Genomic DNA, 16,782 nt, shown 5'->3' with positions numbered 1-16,782 from the left:
CATAGACAAGGTAAGGAGTTCTAAGAAGCAGCTTTCCTTGAGATACATTCAGCTGTGGGAAAATAATGTCGAAAACATGATAGAATGCTGTTCCTCAGGGCTACACTGACAAACAAAAAAAGAAAACGAGACACAAGTTTATGGCACTACGTCTAGTATGAGCCAAGGAACGTATTAAGATACAGAGGCGGGGTTCAATGTTCGGAAAATGGAAGAAAGATGTAGGGGAGTAGGCACTGGCAAAGGAAAAAAGAATGCACAAATACATATAATAAACATAACAATTCAATTGGGGATGGCCTTCATGTGGAATATCGTATCTCTGAATGGAAAATCGGAATTAATTCATAATGTACTAAGATGCAGAAAACAGCACTGCAAGACATTGTTCATGATCTGTCCTGCATTTATGTACACTTGTCCTGAGAAAACAATAAAAGATAAAAAAATACATAAAAATGTAAAATAAAATAAAGATTGACTGCCAATTCCAATAGGGCGCAGAACCAAAATCTTGTACTGATAAGGCAGAGCTTTACTATGAGGCTTTCTTTTATCGTGTAATACGGTCTAGTGAATACGGTCTCAAATGGTGTATTTGATGATTTATTTTACAGGTATTTTTTATCCACTCCACACAATGAGATATCATCCTCATAGTGTCGTCAAATTACAATTTCAGTGCATTTTGAGACCCCCGCTCCAAATGCCTCAAAAAAGGAAAAATATATTGAGATGCCGCTGGTATAAAAATAAGATCATGAAAACGTATGAGGATTGAAGTCCTTTGCTAGACAGCTGTGCATGTGTTTTTTTATTTAAAACATTTTTTATTTAAAAAAAACATCTGTGAAAAATTAATTGTACTTTTCTATATTTTGTATTTGATGAAATTGACATTTTCCGACCATTTAGTTCTGGTACGTTAGTGGGAGTGACAGGAATTTCCCCCGTTGTTCAGAACTCTAAATATCGGCAAATGTTAAGTCTTGAAAGGTTCTGTGTGAATCTACTCCAATATTATAAATGGAAAACCAGTAATTATTATAACTGTGAAGTGTATCCTAATATGCACTCATACATTTACTATGGTCAGATAACATTTCACAGAAATTGTTGCAAAGAAATATATTTCAAGAGACGCATTTCAACTGCCGCTAAATTTTTCTACATTTGCCTAAAGTGGGGAATTAGGTTAAACTGAGACTCTCTCTGACCAGCTGAATATAGTTCTTGAGTTTAAAGGGAAGGACCGGCGCTTTCATGATGTTATGCGCTGTATGAGTTGCTTGGTCTTTTCCATGGTCATATAATATCAAGAATAATCCTGGGGCTGAATGTGAGGTGAAAATGCTGCACCTCAAAGACAATGAACAAGTAAAAAAAGAAGTTCACGGGTACTTCATTGCAAAGTTTTCTCCAAAGAAATTGAAATAAGAGGAAAATTCTGAATGGATGAAGACGTCAATCTATAGGCTGCAATGCTTAGTTAATCTTTACTTAGACTGCAAATGTTAGTTTTTATTTGCTTAAAAAAAGGGATGGAAACATTCTAGCATGTCATTTAGGCATCATCCTCTATTAAGTGGGATATCACACGCAGAAGCCCTCTTACTTCATCACAAAGCAACCTCCTGTGTGGGAGCTTTTTTGGTCATTTGTCGAGCGTGACAACTAGTGAGATGTGCCACGAAAGAGACATTTACAGTAGGTAGAGAATGCCATAAATGTGTGATCACACTCCTGTTATTTAGAAATGACAAAGCAGTAACTGAGGTTGAGTAGGATGGCTCTCCTTCAACACTCTCCTCCTGCCCACAACTGCCTGCATGCAGCATAGGAGTGCATCATGAATGGTTGGTGGTGCTGAATGTCTGAAAGATCAACAAGTCACCGGAAGGGCTGCCTGAGACCCAGGACATGTTCCAATTATTTCATGTCATCAGAAGCATGGATGCAGGTTAACTCCTGTCGCTTCATCTAAGACTTTCTCAATTGATTATATGATGTTACCACACAGTTTAATATCAGAGATTCACTTCTGACCACATGTTGGCAGACTAAGTGGCTCATTATCAGTACCCCAGTGCCAGCTCAGTTGGCTTCCCTGAGTAGCTGAGAGTGGAGGGCATCGGTAACTCTGGGAGGAGGAGTTAAATGGCATTATAAGTGGGACACTGAGGGTCCCTTTAGTAATAAGCATTTACAATTATTGGGAGAATTGGTAATCCCAGTCCATATTTCACTGATAATTAATTCTACATTAATCCTTAGTACTTAAGCAAGAGATTTAGATTGTTTCCAAGTGAAATGCACAGGATCTGTGCATTTACCAGGGATCACTCAATTTCGATGAGGCCAGTTACTACTTCCTTCTGGATCATGGGGACTCTATGTCACATAAAGTTAACGATGGAAATTGACTATACTTCTTCGGACAATGTGTCTTAAAGTATGCCAACCTTGTTTGAAGTGCCACCCAAAAAATATTGCACATCAAAATAGAAACACCAGGGCAACCTCAAATCATACTGGATGTGGTGGAGAGGAACTCTGTGTCAGACATGTAGAAAAAACATATTATTGATATTGCTTTCAGGTTACTGCTAGTTTTACAGAAGTCCTAACAATTAAGCCTTTAAACATTCAGCAACATCTGTGATATAATTGCATATTTTTCATATCCTATTGATTATTTACATATTTATTGAAAAAATGTACATTTCAATTGCTCCATTGGGTCAGTCACGCAAAGGTAGGGCCTACTTCATACCCCATGGATCTATGTTTACCTTCCCCACCAACTTCAGTTTGGTATGCCTTGTTTACAGTGTGGTTATATTTGGCTTGGTGAGAAAAAATTACAGACTTTCTCAAATACAGCATAAATCGGCTGATATACAATATCACTCTCCATTATTTTCCCACTCCGGGAAAATTTCAATATCTAAAAACGATTATCTATTATCAAAAATCATATTGCAAAAATAATGCAAATTGCTACTATTATATATTACATGAATGCATTTTCAATACAGTACATATGAAAATGTAAATATATTTAACATTCCTTTCTAAAGTTCCATTATGTACATCAAAACACTGTAAGGTTAACAAAAAAATATAGGAATTGACAACAAAAGTATGATTCACATACATGAAAAACTTCATATTACATTAAACAGTTTAGTAAGTATTTCACGCCCAAAGTGGAAAATGTAAGTTCCAAACAACATACATCATATAGCCCTTCCCAGGAAAGGCACTTCTCTCTACCTGGATTGGTAAATGTCATTTTGAGGGAACTGGGAAGTTTTAGGTTCATTCATATAAGAGAAGGTCAGGGCTGCACGTTTAGCTGTCTTCATGGCTGTACGTTTAGCTGTCATTTCAAAGACTGCAGAAAAGGTAAAGAGTCTGTAGCTATTAAGGGGCCTTCTTCAATTTGAAAAAAGTGTTGCAGAATACCACTTACCATCACATTAAAGAAGAAAGTGCTGTTACAGATAACAAAGCAGGAGTCCAACCTGAGGCAACAGAAAGTAGGAGAAAAATTACAGGGCAGACAAAGCTTGCACAGGGCTAACTGATGCAAATGGGGGAACAGTATTTGTGAAGGACCCAGTGTGAAAATTAAGATAAGGTTCAAAATGTAGGGGAAATTTGCAGTTTGATTAGCTGGCATTATCATGCCATTAACTTTATATTTAAGGTGAACAATATGGAAATTGTCATCCTGAAATTGCAACTGTGTCCATGACTGGAGCAGCTTTGGGGGGAAAATGGGGTGCCAGGTCCACCATACCATATCATTGTGTTCCGGGTGTCAGTCCATTATTTCCAAAGATAGAACACCCTACCCACCCCCCACCCGCCTGCATAGCTTGCATCTAACTTTTGAAAATAACATATCTATTATCTCCAACTTGCTGGGAGATTTCTCCCAGTGTACATGTAGTATTTCTGGCTTTTTCTGTTCTAAGAGGCTATGGTAAACATGGCAGACCTGGAAAGAGAGAATGCCTGTAGGAATGATATCGAATGACCCTAAATTGGGTGGTGCCTCCATAGCTACTTCCACTAGCATCAGATCCGCCACAAATGTTTTTGTGACGTTGGAGCTGATGGTGGCTTCGCCATGGGGAACAATGCACTCCCCCATGTTTCAACTTAGGTGGGGAGAGAGAGATAAGGGTGGACAGCAAATCTGACAAATGTTCAGTGGATGGCTCATTAATGTTCTTCTTTAAGCGAGCTACTAAGTCTTTAAGGCGGGCACTTTCATGTTGAAAGTGACTGCATCACTATACGTTTGGTCCACAAAATGGCACTTCAATATATCAAATTATGGATTGGCTGTATATAAGTGGTTCTATGAGGCATTTGTTAAAGGGACTCAAGAGGGAGTGAAGGCTACCAATACAGGGCTGCAGAACAAATAATCATTTCATGAGGACAAAGTTATGAATGCCCTGAACAGAAACCCGCTGGGCAAATCCCAGCTCGCATGTCTGCACATGCCTGGGTTTGGTCATGAGTAAACTAAAAAACCTCTAGGTTCCAAAAGACCTGCTGTATGTCTGTTTGAGGCCGCATGCGCCCAATTGTCAAATGCCCATCAACACAGATTGGCCTATCTCGAGGCAAGTGCTTCTATTGTGGTATCATATCTACAAGCCAACCTATCCATCAAGATGTCAAATAATCCAATTTACTTAACAGCCAATATAAGAAGGCAAATATAGATCTATATTATCTTTAACGGCATACAGAGGCGTCGCTATCGATAGTGCAGCAGGTGCATGGGCACCATGGCCCAGGGTGTGATGGGTCCACTACACCCCAAGGAAGGCTAGCTTCATTTTCCTAACTTGTATTATAGTGCAGCAGGTGCATGGGCACCAGGGCACAGGGCGTTAAGGGCCCACTACACCCCAAGGAAGGCTAGCTTCATTTTCCTAACTTGTATTAGGGCCCACTGATCTCTTGCCCTGCTACAGCTGGCATGAAGACTGTACTGAATAATATTGCAGTGCTACCACTGCTGCTGCCCATAAACCTTAGACAATGCATAAGTGCATATACCTATGTATTTTGTGTAGGCATGACTAAATGTGGATGGGTTTTCTATCTCCAGTCTTCCTATAGGCAAGATGTAGCAGACCGTCAGACACATGAACATGGAACTGGCACGCAACCCATCACAAGTAATGTAAGCCTGAGAAGCAAAAGGCAAATCAAACATCACCCTGCATACAAACACAAATTCAGCACATTGATTTTGCATCAACGATGAGTTTCAAAGACAATTGTATTCTTCTGGGAACTGTTAAAGGCACGAATGTGTTTCAAGCATTTACCAAACTGCTGAGAAGGTTGAAAGACAAATAAAAAACATTTCCCCATGGAAGATTGTGAGGAATGGTTTCTAGAGGGCCTTTAAAGGCTAGAGGCTTCAGTTGAAGGAGTTCATGGTCCTTTGGATTGATGAAAGTGCAAGTCTCAAACAAAAAGCCATACATGAGCCTCAGAGTGGCTAGCATTTGATATAGAAATGTTGTCTTATAATGTCAATAGAAGCTCAAACTAAACGCTATTTGTTTTCCCGAAAACTGATCAGCAAGACCGTGATCTTCGAACAATACCAATGCCATGTTTGTGTTTTGGGCTCTAGTGTTCATTTCTGCCTGCCCACTCATGTATTTCCTTAAACTTAGCCTTTTGTCTGCTGAAATCACAACAAAGTCCACTATAAAGACCGAGATCAGACCATTTAACAGTAACCTTGACTTTGCTTCTTTACGCCGACCATGACGCTCTCCGTGGATTGCTTTACACAACTTAATTCCAGACCTCCTGTCTTCCTCTGGAAATGCAAGCGAAACGGGCTTCCTTTAATCTATATTTTTAAAAAGTGTTGCTCAGTATGTGCATTTTCACAGGTGTAAACTATGGATTTGAGATTTTGCCTCACTCCACACTAATCACGAATGATGAAACTGTGACGATTTTTCTACCCTGCCCAGAATCTCAACCAACTCCACTGAACACACTGGATTTGACTGGCCTTTGGGTTTTTTCTCAGATAAGGACGAGTTGGCATTTGGAACTCACGAGTGATCAAAGACTTGTGGATTACCAGAGGGGCGCCTGTTTTTTTTTCACCCTTCCTATTTAGCCGGTAAGCACCTAAATGGTACAGTTCACAAACGGGTGCCTCAGAAGTTCTTCTGCTGTGGGCCGCCTTTTCTCCTCCACAAATGTCTGTTTCAAGAAGTTTTTGCAGTAGTCTGAGGCACAGTCCGGAAGCTTTGGTTTTGTGGGCTGAGTTGCAATTTTGAAAATGGCCGCCATGGCTTCATATTCGGCCCAAGGTGGCTTCTCTGTTAACATTTCCACCACTGTGCATCCAACACTCCTGAAATGACAATGTTTTTGAAAGAGTTTAGGGGACGGCTTGAAACAAAAATTGTAAAGAACACAGAAGTAAATAATAATTTTATATAGCCATATATACTAATTGTATATAATCGCAGCATGAGAAACTCAGTTGAATTTGTGAGCTGAAAGGAACACACTGATAGATGCAGGAGGTACATTATATATATATATATATATATATATATATATATATATATATATATATATATATATATATATATATATATAATACAGTGCAAGCAAAAAAGGCTTGTGAGCGCCCATATGAACGACATGTCTAAACCATTATTTCTGCTGATATCAGTGTCTTTTGCTACCACACATGTTTGCATAATTTGGCTTTATGGACAACTTCCAGGATCCAGAGAGCACGAAAAGTTTTTTTCTATTAGTTATAATTAAACTGAAAAACACTAGAAATATGTATTTATAAAAAGTGTTAGTAAAAGTGAGTCTCTCATGAGCGGGAAGAACTTGAATTGCAAAAATTACATTGACTAATGAGGGAGAACTTGCAAATAAATATCCTAAAAGTACCTTCAACGTATCTACTGTCCAGATCTAAACCTTCACTTTCTGGCCAATGTGCTCGAAAGCTGTGTCTAAACCAAACGAACACAATTTGCGAACAATCTACTTGACTGGCTATAGGTCAAGGTTTCAGAGTGGCCTGGGCAGCAGTAATGAAATGGTAATACTTAAAATTGTCGATGATGAGCTCTTTATCATGGACAACGTGGAGTCATGCCTTCTCACCCTTCTCGATATCTAGTTGCATTTGACATGGTCAACTCTCAGACCTTTCTCAAGATTATTGGAGAGAGGATGGATCTGACAACATCAGTAACCTGTTGCAAACCATACAAATTCTAAATAGCACTTCTAACCTCTTTTTCCTTCAACAACCTGTCCCACAATTATACATTCTCTCCCCCACGCTTTTCACTTTATAAATGGAACATCTTGGGGCACCCCCCTAAACAACACAAACATCTCCTACTACTTCTACCCAGAAAACTCTCACCTTTACCTGAAAGACTCCTCACTCAAGGACTTTGAATTTCTTGCTCAGACTCCAGAAAAGTTGGGTGTCTCGCCCCCAACTGAAAGTTGGCTTTCTTACTCATCTCTCCTCCTAACAGCACTACTATTTTACAGTATTGCCTAAATGCTGACAACGTGCTCACCTGCCAACCCACCATCATCAGATATGCTAAATCTCTGATTTCCAACTAATCAAGAACCTTAATCTTCAATCCCCCATATGCAATTTAGCAAAAGGAGGGCAACTACAATTTAAACTCCTGCATAAACAGAAACATTTGCTTCCACCTGAAGATTTTAAATATTTAGCAAAATGAGGTCAACTACAAGTTAAACTCCTGCATAAAATGAAACATTTGCTTCCACCTGAAGATTTTAAATATTTAGCAAAAGGAGGTCAACTACAAGTTAAACTCCTGCATAAAATGAAACATTTGCTTCCACCTGAAGATTTTAAATATTTAGCAAAAGGAGGTCAACTACAAGTTAAACTCCTGCATAAAATGAAACATTTGCTTCCACCTGAAGATTTTAAATATATTGTCCAATCACTACTCTTTTTCAGATTAGACTATGGCAATTTGCTGCTAGTGGGGATCCATAAACCCCACCTTGCTCCCCTGAAAGGAGGCGCGCACTATGCTGCTAAGCTAGCTTTAGGCTCCAGGAAGCACTATCACTTGACAGCTATCTTGATAAACTTGAATTAGCAACCGATCGAAGAAAGAAGCATCTTGAAATGAGCATGCATCTTCTTCTAATCTCTAAACTTGAAAACCCCAAACTATCTGTAAAAAATGGTTATTACTGGAGGACAGTGCCTCCTTTGCAGCACCAACACCCTCTTACTAGATGTCTGAACTGAAAAAATAACTTTTAAACAATCCAGAAAGTGCATGCGGAACTCCATTTCCTTATCAATCAGAACAAAGGTCACATCTGAGGTGTTCAAGTCTGAGATGAAAAGGCTATTGATTAAACAATTTCTCCTGAATAGGCCACATCACCTTCTCCACTGAAACTGTCTCTAATGGGCCGAGACTGAAATTGTCAGTACTTGTCTTAAGAGTTGGTGTTATTCATCAGGCTGAGTAACCTACATCTGGCTATATGCCTTCCTCATTTGTAAGTGAAACGATGTTTCTGTATTTAGTTTTCTGTTAGCATTACTGATGTTCTATCTACATTGAAATTTTATAAGGTGACCCAACACCATTTGGACTGTGTTTGCACCACTTCATGTGAACATTGTGTTTATGGTAAAGTATACAGTTTCCATGTCTGATGATATTGTCCATATAGCTTGAAAGTTTGTAAAGGACTTTGACACTCTTTAGGTCAAGTTTGCACTATCTAAACAAACACCATTAATAATCATAGACCCCCCCCCCAAATTCATGCATAGATGCAGCCTCATTCTGTACATCAAAACCTTCTCCATATTTCGCCAAAAGCTTTTTCGTAAGATCTTCCAACCTCTTGCAGTAAACCATTATATGCAGCAAGCTTTCCAGCATTGCATTGTATTTTATCACAACATTTATATAGTTCTTACTACCTCTATGTGTGGCGCTGAAGCGCTTGCCTACTTGGGTAGCATTCTACACTGTACAGGGTGTGTGGTTGGAAGAATGTTGTCTTTGTTTTGAATCCATGTTGGAAGTGTTTCCACATTGTGCTTGAGGATCACCAAGGTGTGGTTATTGTGTTTTGTGATGTAGCACTTAGTGGTGTGATGGATGGGGAACTATGAGAGACAGGCGTGCAATTTATGGTTTTCAGTAAGATGGCAGCCTTGAGCAGCTCTGCAGGTCCCTTTATGATATTTCTTATTTTCTTACTTCACATAGCTGGTTACTGCACTGGGTTGTCTATTCTGAGACATTTTGTTTAAAGTTTAAAGTTTCTGGTCCTGAGAAGGCATAGGTTTAATAAAGACATGAATCCGAGATCTGCTTGGATGGCATATCTGATTGCCATTGTGAGATTTCAAAAGGCAGTTGTTAGACCTGGCATACTTAGGGTGGTCCTCTCCTGGACTTTTTGCCTTTTGCCTCCAATTTCTGCTGATTCTTTTGTTGGCCTTAGGACTCTGAGCACTTTACCACTGCTAACCAGTGCTAAAGTGCATGCGCTTCTACCCTACATGATGACATTGGTGTATACCTGACTGGCAAATTTATTGTACTAGTTAGTCCCTTGTAAAGTGGTATACCATGTGCCCTGTATTTCACATGCTACTTTTGGTCTGCATCACTGATTGCGCCACCCACAGAAGTAGCCTTTCAAACATGTATCAGGCCTGCCACTGCAGTGCCTGTGTGTGCAGTTTACTGCCACTTCAACTTGGCATTTAAAACCACTTGCCAGGCCTTAAACTCCCCTTTTACTACATATAAGTCACCCCTTAGGTAGGCCATAAGTAACCCTAAGGGCAGGGAGCCATGTAAGTAAACGGTAGGACATGTACTTTTATGTGTTGCATGTCCTGGTAGTGACGAATAACCTATTTTGTTTTTCACTACTGTCAGGCCTACCACTCTCATAGGCCAGCATTGGCAATTTCTTAATATAATTTTAAGTTGTAATTCATGATCAGAGAGGAGTAGCTTTTTCATGTTTCATATCTTTGGAATGGAAATGATAAATCCTCCTTACCGGTAAAGTTGGATTTAAGATTACTGTTTTAGAAATGCCACTATTGTAAAGTGGACATTTCTCTGCAATTACTGTGCTATGTGAATGACAGCCTGTCTCCAATACACGTCTGGGTTGGGTGCCAGATAGTTTGTGCATTCCCTCTAGACAGCCACAAACACAGGAAAGTGAGCCTCTTCTGCCTTCTGAGCACTCTTCTGAATTAATCTGCATTCTGATGGGTCTTCCTGGGCAGGGACGAATGGGAGGGGTTGACACTTACACTTCAATAGGTAGTGTATGGTCCACACACAAAAGCACTGATTTACCCCCCCCCCCCTCCCCCAGATAGCCTGGCAGACAGGACTAGGTTAAAATGAATTCTTGTGATCTTCAAAGAGCTGTTTTGACGTCACCCCCTATATCAAAGGTACTTTTGGGTGTAGTGTAAGTACTGGGTCTCCTACCCTCTGAAATCAGACACTCCTGGATCTTGAACTGAAACTCTATCAGAAGGACTGCTGTACTGCTTAAAGGTCTCATCTTTGGACTGTAGACTTAGAAGGCCTGCTTTTCTCTTGTGTTGCCCTGCCTGCTGCTCTCTGACTTTGTTGAGGGAGAGCTGGACTTTGCCTTCCCTCCAAGTGATCTCCAATGGCTTGCTGGCTTGACTCCTGTTTTCTGACATCTCAGGGACACAAAAGACTTCCTGCAATCCTGCTGATGCTGCTGGACTCTGCCTTCTGCGAGTCCTACCTGAGGTGCTTTCTCCAAGTTCTGGGCCTCAGAAGTGGGTTCTGCAGTTGTTTTTAATAAATGCAGATGCAACGTCACCTTTGCACCAATAGGAACCAAAACATCACCCTTCAACACCGACACAGCGGCTGTTCAAAGACAGCGGTTTCACAACCTGCACAGCCCGAATATGATGCTCTGTGCGGCTCGATGATGTTGTTCTGCGTGGCTCAACAATGATGCATTGCCTTCACCTCAGCAAAGCTAGATGATGACGCAGTGACCCGACTGCATGGAAAAGATGGATGCATCAAACCCTCAGTGTTGACGCTTTGCTCCATCCAAGGTAATTTTTTCGGCAAGACCTACGTGGGTCCTATAGCAGGCCTGCCCCACATCGTGGTCGGCCTGAACTTTGGATTTGCACCTGTCCCTCGCAATCTCAAGTAAGCTTTTGATGGATAGTCACTTCTTAGCACTATTTGAATTTAATCTTCAAAAATTCATGTCTTGACTTCTACTGATTGGATCTTTGTCATTTTGGTCTCCCTTTGCTCAAATAAATATTCTATATTTTTCTAAACCTGTCGAGGGTCTTTTTATGGTGTATTCATTGTGTTACTGTGTGTATGATGCACAAATACTTTACACATTGCCTCTTTAGATAAGCATGAATGCTCTGTGCCAATCTACCAGAGGCTGAGCACAGGTTATCTTTTAGTGTGCATTTAGCTTACCCTGACTAGAGTGGTGGCTCCTGTCTGGCCTCGGTGAATACCTCAGCCAACTAAGAATCCCATTTCTAACAGCAATTATAACAGGTAACTAGTTGGGACCCTTAGTGGTACCAATTTACAAAAGTGGCATATGTCTAGCCTCAGGATCTCCACCATTGCCCCGAGATTTCAAGATTATGAATGTAACCAGAACTCATACACAAAGATTTTACAACTAGTTGAATCCGATAAACAATCGTAAATGTATACTGAATGTGTATTTCTTATAATAGAGCTTTTAAGAAGGTTTGATGCTACGGCATTCAGGCCGCCCAGGAATGATCTTCCTCTGACTGATTTTATGACCGCCAATTTAAAAATTGGGAGTCCTCAGATCGTATCACATAAAAAAAGCATCAAGAGCGCTAAATTACGACACAGTCTCTGCCACAATTTTGGCTGACTGTTGTCAAGTAGTTGAACTGCTGAGGCAGCTGTATTTTACCACCTTAGATAGAGGTAAATGGTTGCTTATAACAGGAACTTTAAAGTCATGTGCTGCTTTTGGCTGGAAATATAGCACCCTCTGAACATATCCAAAGTAAACAACTGGACATAACTTGATACTATACAAAAAGCAACATAACAGCACATTTAAAATATAGCAGGGCATATCACAGCAAAACAAAACACGACTACCAAAATACAACACAATACAAAACATCCTGCAATAATGCAGCACAAAAACAGAATAGCACAAAATACGAAAGAACGCATCACCACAAAAAACAAAATGCTGCACTTATAATCGCCCTGCTTTTCATTAAATCAGCTCATTTTATATCTATGCTACAGTACTATCCACTAGGGCATGCCTGATTAACCGCCTTGCTAAAAAGTGTTTTTGACCAACTTGATACTAATCTCTAGACCGGACATGCATGTATTATAACTGGGATAGCCTTGGTATGGTAGATTCTGCTACGTGGATGCATAGATACACCACCAAATGTATTAATAAAATACAGGATACAATAAAGATTCCCTTTTATCTTCATGAAAAGAGTGCCATGTGTAACTTGTGCTCAATCCTGATCCCCAGTGTGTACAATCTTTAACCTGTCTCCACTTGGGAACCACTCATGCATAAAAAAATCCACTGGGGTATACTTGTCAAAAATGAAGAAGTTGACTTTTGTCCTGATTAAATTGACAGTACAGTTACATAGACAGTCAGGGCTTCAAGCGCCCTATAAAGCTCGATGGCTGCTTGATTTACGATCATCAGCATAGAATAGCAGATGAATAAGCCTCACGCCCAAGTGCAGGTCATTTAAGGTTGTCTTCATTAAGTGTGGATAGAAATCTCTTAGGAAAACATTTTTAAAAATTGAGAACTAGAATACTGCCCTGGTGCACCTCGCTGTTACAATATACTCTATTGCGGGTCCAACAGCAAGGACCTACAGTCATGGTTGCCAAAGTGTGGATATGTACCTGTGATAATCTATATTCTAGATGTCGAGGGGTGCCCATGGAGATCATTCAATGCCACAATCGTGCTAGGGGGACAGCGTCAACGGCTTTCGAAAGACTACAACTGCACATTCCAAAGGTGACGCCCCTCACCATGAAACAACCGCCCATCAAAGTTAAGCCCATATCACTGGGTATTACTGCTGTTGGACAATTTCTGTAACACCGGGGGCCAAATCAAACCAACACCTGGGTGGTGCTAATTTGCAAAATACAAATGTTAAGGCAAAACAGGATTGGCTGCTGCAAAAGAATAAAGAAATGTAAAGCACCCTTAAAATTTTCAATATGGTCCTAAATACGATTGCGCAAGCACACTATGGAATCTTGCCCATTAAAAGCAGCACTCCAAAATATGCCAGACGTGTTTCTATGCTCTTTAGACAGTATGTACAAATAAATATGCATACATTTGTGTTCTGTGCTTACTAAGGAGTCTAAGCCAGCAACTATGCTAGCAACCTTACAGTTACATTGAAGATTGTAGAGCTGCATAAAGCCCCTCCTCTCATCCCTATTATTCAATATATATAGACAGACACTTTATCATCTTCAGATCCTTTTTACTATATGTTCTGATGACACAAATTCACATAAGACCTACAGAACACGTCACTGAATGAAACAAAACCTTGTTCCGCCTCAACAGAGCGAAACCAGAAATTCTGAAACTAGAAAAGTCAAACTGCAGCATGCATTGGTGCTAGGTGCATGGTCTCGATTTGGACTTGACCGTGGAATTTCTCTTTTTCGAGTCACTGTATTGTATTTTTCATACTTTTATGTACACAAAACCTACTCCTAAGTAGACTTTCAGCACACCAACTGCTATATCCTGCTGATTTATCTAGTCCCAAGAGCTGAAAAATGTTTATGCTGAGAGTTCACCAAATGAAAAGGCTATTGTGCTACTTATTTTATTTGTCCCCGCTGCTTGCGCTACAATGTGTTGAGAATGCCAGAAGATTATAGTAAAAGAATAAATAAATAATATGATTTGATAATATGACAGCTTCATCTAGCAGACACACAGTTCTCTTGTTGCTGATACATGCCAGGTACCAAGAGAGCTGCCTCTTCTTGGATCACACTTGACTGGCTGCTCTATCATCAAATGCGATCATAATATGGCCCACACATGTCTGAAATTACAGGTTCACCTTCTCAAGTGCACTTTTAAAAGCAGGTACACCCACCTTCTGGAAATTCCTCCTTTTAGGTCAATGAATGGGTCAGAGATTTGCTGCGCGGGCACGTCATACCTGGAAACAGACTCTGACCACATCTGTGAAAGGCTTAGAGCAACTTTTCACTTGATTTTCTCGTGTTCTCTCCAGATTTCAGCATTTCTGTTTATAAGGTTGGACCCTAGCGGTCACAGCTGTAGAACAGAATGCAAAGGAGGCTACTTTGCTGGTCAGTTTTGCTGTCTGTAGTGTTTGTTTAAAGGGATTGAATAACCAGGGGCTAAGATGGTCCCTGGCAAGGGCTGATGATGATCAAGGTATGGATCCTTAAGTCAAGTAGCATGGATTGCTCAAGAGCCCAACAAGTATCTTTATTTGGCAGTAAGAACTACATACCAGTTCTAGTTTCAAAGTCCAGCTACAACTGAGAAACTATACACTCAAAAGAGAGGATAGAAGTGGGCTTGGGTTTCCAGAAAGTGGAACAGTTCGACTGTAAGGGAAGCCAGTCCTACTCCATGGTTTCATGGGTGATGTTGGTAGGTGGTGTTCCCTGCTAAGATTTGGATTACAGAGAATAAAATGCTACAGTTGAAGCACCATCACTCACTCAATAGACTATTGCTTTTTAGGTCAATCATATTTCCAGGCTAAGGATAGTGTAAAATGCAGGGGGACCCAAGCAAGCATCAACAGTTGACAGCAGTTGTAGAAGTACGTGCCATCAGTTATATCACATGATTCTCTATATGGCTACTCCAATACGTCACATTAAATCTATATTACAGAGGATCAGGCATGAAAAGATGAGAGACATTTTAAAAGGTGATTCAATTATGTCCACTGAGACAAAAAGATGATTTTGATGGACAGTGAGATAAAAATCAAGGTCCCCTCTCTAACCATTGTTACTAGACAGGCCTGGAGAGGGAAGCAGACATGCCTTACCAGACATCTGCTTTCCTGCCATATCCTTCTCCACTGATCACCTCCGGGCTCATCCAATATGGCGTCCCCGTGACAGATTTGATTCCAGTTCCGGACATGCAGATGGTTTGAATGCGCTTCCCAGCACCAAAATCTCCAAGCTTCACATTTCCGGCAGAATCTCGCAAAATGTTGGCCCCTGCAAAACATACATGAGAAGAAAAACTGAAATCAGATGGTGTTTTCTAGTATTCCAATGAGCATTTGATGAAATCAGATTCATGATGAACAAATAATGTTTCGCCCTGCCGACTTTCCTGGAGAATATTAGTTCACATATATGAAATTCCTTGAAGATAATACTATATCTTGAAGTCTGCAACAAACATCTCCTCCCAGCTGGTATACTCGCCAATGTGGATCTCCAGCTACTACCTAGCTTAGACCAGCCAGGGTGAGCAATGCTGACATATGCTATCTTACAGGCTTCATGGGTGGTAGAAAAATAGGATATGGCGGTCTGTGACATCTTCAAGTGACGGCCTGGGCCAGGCATGTAGGAATAAGCAGAAGCTTGATGTCTGTACATATGGCTGTCAGGCATCCATATTCTCCACCATCTTTAAGGTGATCTCCTTTGGAAAACTAAGCGCAGTCAAACAAAACATCTTGGGGATGGCAAGCATGGCGGAAAACGTACCACTTTCTTTTCTTATGTGACAGTAATACATACATATAACAAGTATACATCCAGCCACTCAAAGTGTGCTGAAGATCAACGGGTAAGTGATGTTGTGTATCTTAGAATGTGTTCAGCGCAAAATGTTTAAAAACTACACAGGCGGAGTCTTTAAGTAGCCTGGTTTATGAAAACTAGGCTATTTTGGATCTGTAAAAGACCATGTATGAAACCATAATAGCGCAAAATGAATGTGTTGAAGTCCCCTTGGAGAATAGCACATACGGGATCAAACTGAGGTGGCTGGATTTAAAAGCAGCATTTTACACTCTTAGGTAATACAACTGTGTCGAACAGACAAAAGGAAGTGGTGACTGAAGTGTTCAACAAAGCATCCATATAGATTGCATATTTCCTTCACGACCAGAAGGCATCAGTATGTAATGGGCAGCCTAAATTTATCTTCAAATGTTTTCCCAAAAGGTAATATAGAAGATGTATAGTCTAACCATATATGATGAGAGATTGGGTGTGTTGTACATCTTTCTCTCTTTGGGCCTTGTTTAGATTTTGGAAGACAAGGTACTCCACCACAAACGTGACTGAGTGTCTCGTCCACCAAACTTGCCGTTGCCCGACTCTAATTAGCATCAGGGGACCTGCCACGTTAATGACAGCAGGGCCTCCAATGGCCTTACTGGCAGGAAACTGACTGACATCCCAACTGACATTGAGTTGCCAGTCAGTGAACATCAGACTGTCCGTCCACTGAAGGCGAACATTTGGATGCTGGTTTTCCTGCTGGGACCGCCAGGTACAGTCAGGTGGTCCTGAATAGGAAAAAGGATAACTTACCCCCACCAGATGGGAGAAAACAGCA

At 40.5% G+C, this 16,782-nt stretch overlaps 1 protein-coding gene across 7 annotated transcripts in view; it reads right to left on the bottom strand.

Annotated features, from left to right (window-relative positions):
• Positions 1 to 2,565: 2,565 nt before the first annotated feature.
• LOC144786230 (mitogen-activated protein kinase kinase kinase 3-like) overlaps positions 2,566 to 16,782 on the bottom strand; it is a 512,077-nt gene continuing 497,860 nt past the window's right edge. For all 7 annotated transcript variants that reach the window (XM_078665268.1, XM_078665266.1, XM_078665265.1 and 4 more), the window contains exons 16-17: positions 15,245 to 15,422; positions 2,566 to 6,418 (exon numbers count right to left, since the gene is read on the bottom strand). In XM_078665268.1, coding sequence (XP_078521394.1) covers positions 6,190 to 6,418; positions 15,245 to 15,422 — 407 coding nt within the window. In that variant the 3' untranslated portion in view covers positions 2,566 to 6,189. The remainder of the gene's footprint in view (positions 6,419 to 15,244; positions 15,423 to 16,782) is intronic.

This window comes from Lissotriton helveticus, chromosome 10 (assembly GCF_964261635.1).
Source record: "Lissotriton helveticus chromosome 10, aLisHel1.1, whole genome shotgun sequence".
Lineage (NCBI taxonomy): Eukaryota > Metazoa > Chordata > Amphibia > Caudata > Salamandridae > Lissotriton > Lissotriton helveticus.
The sequence above is the reverse complement of the archived record's forward strand: the minus strand, read 5'-3'. Positions and strand labels throughout refer to the sequence as shown.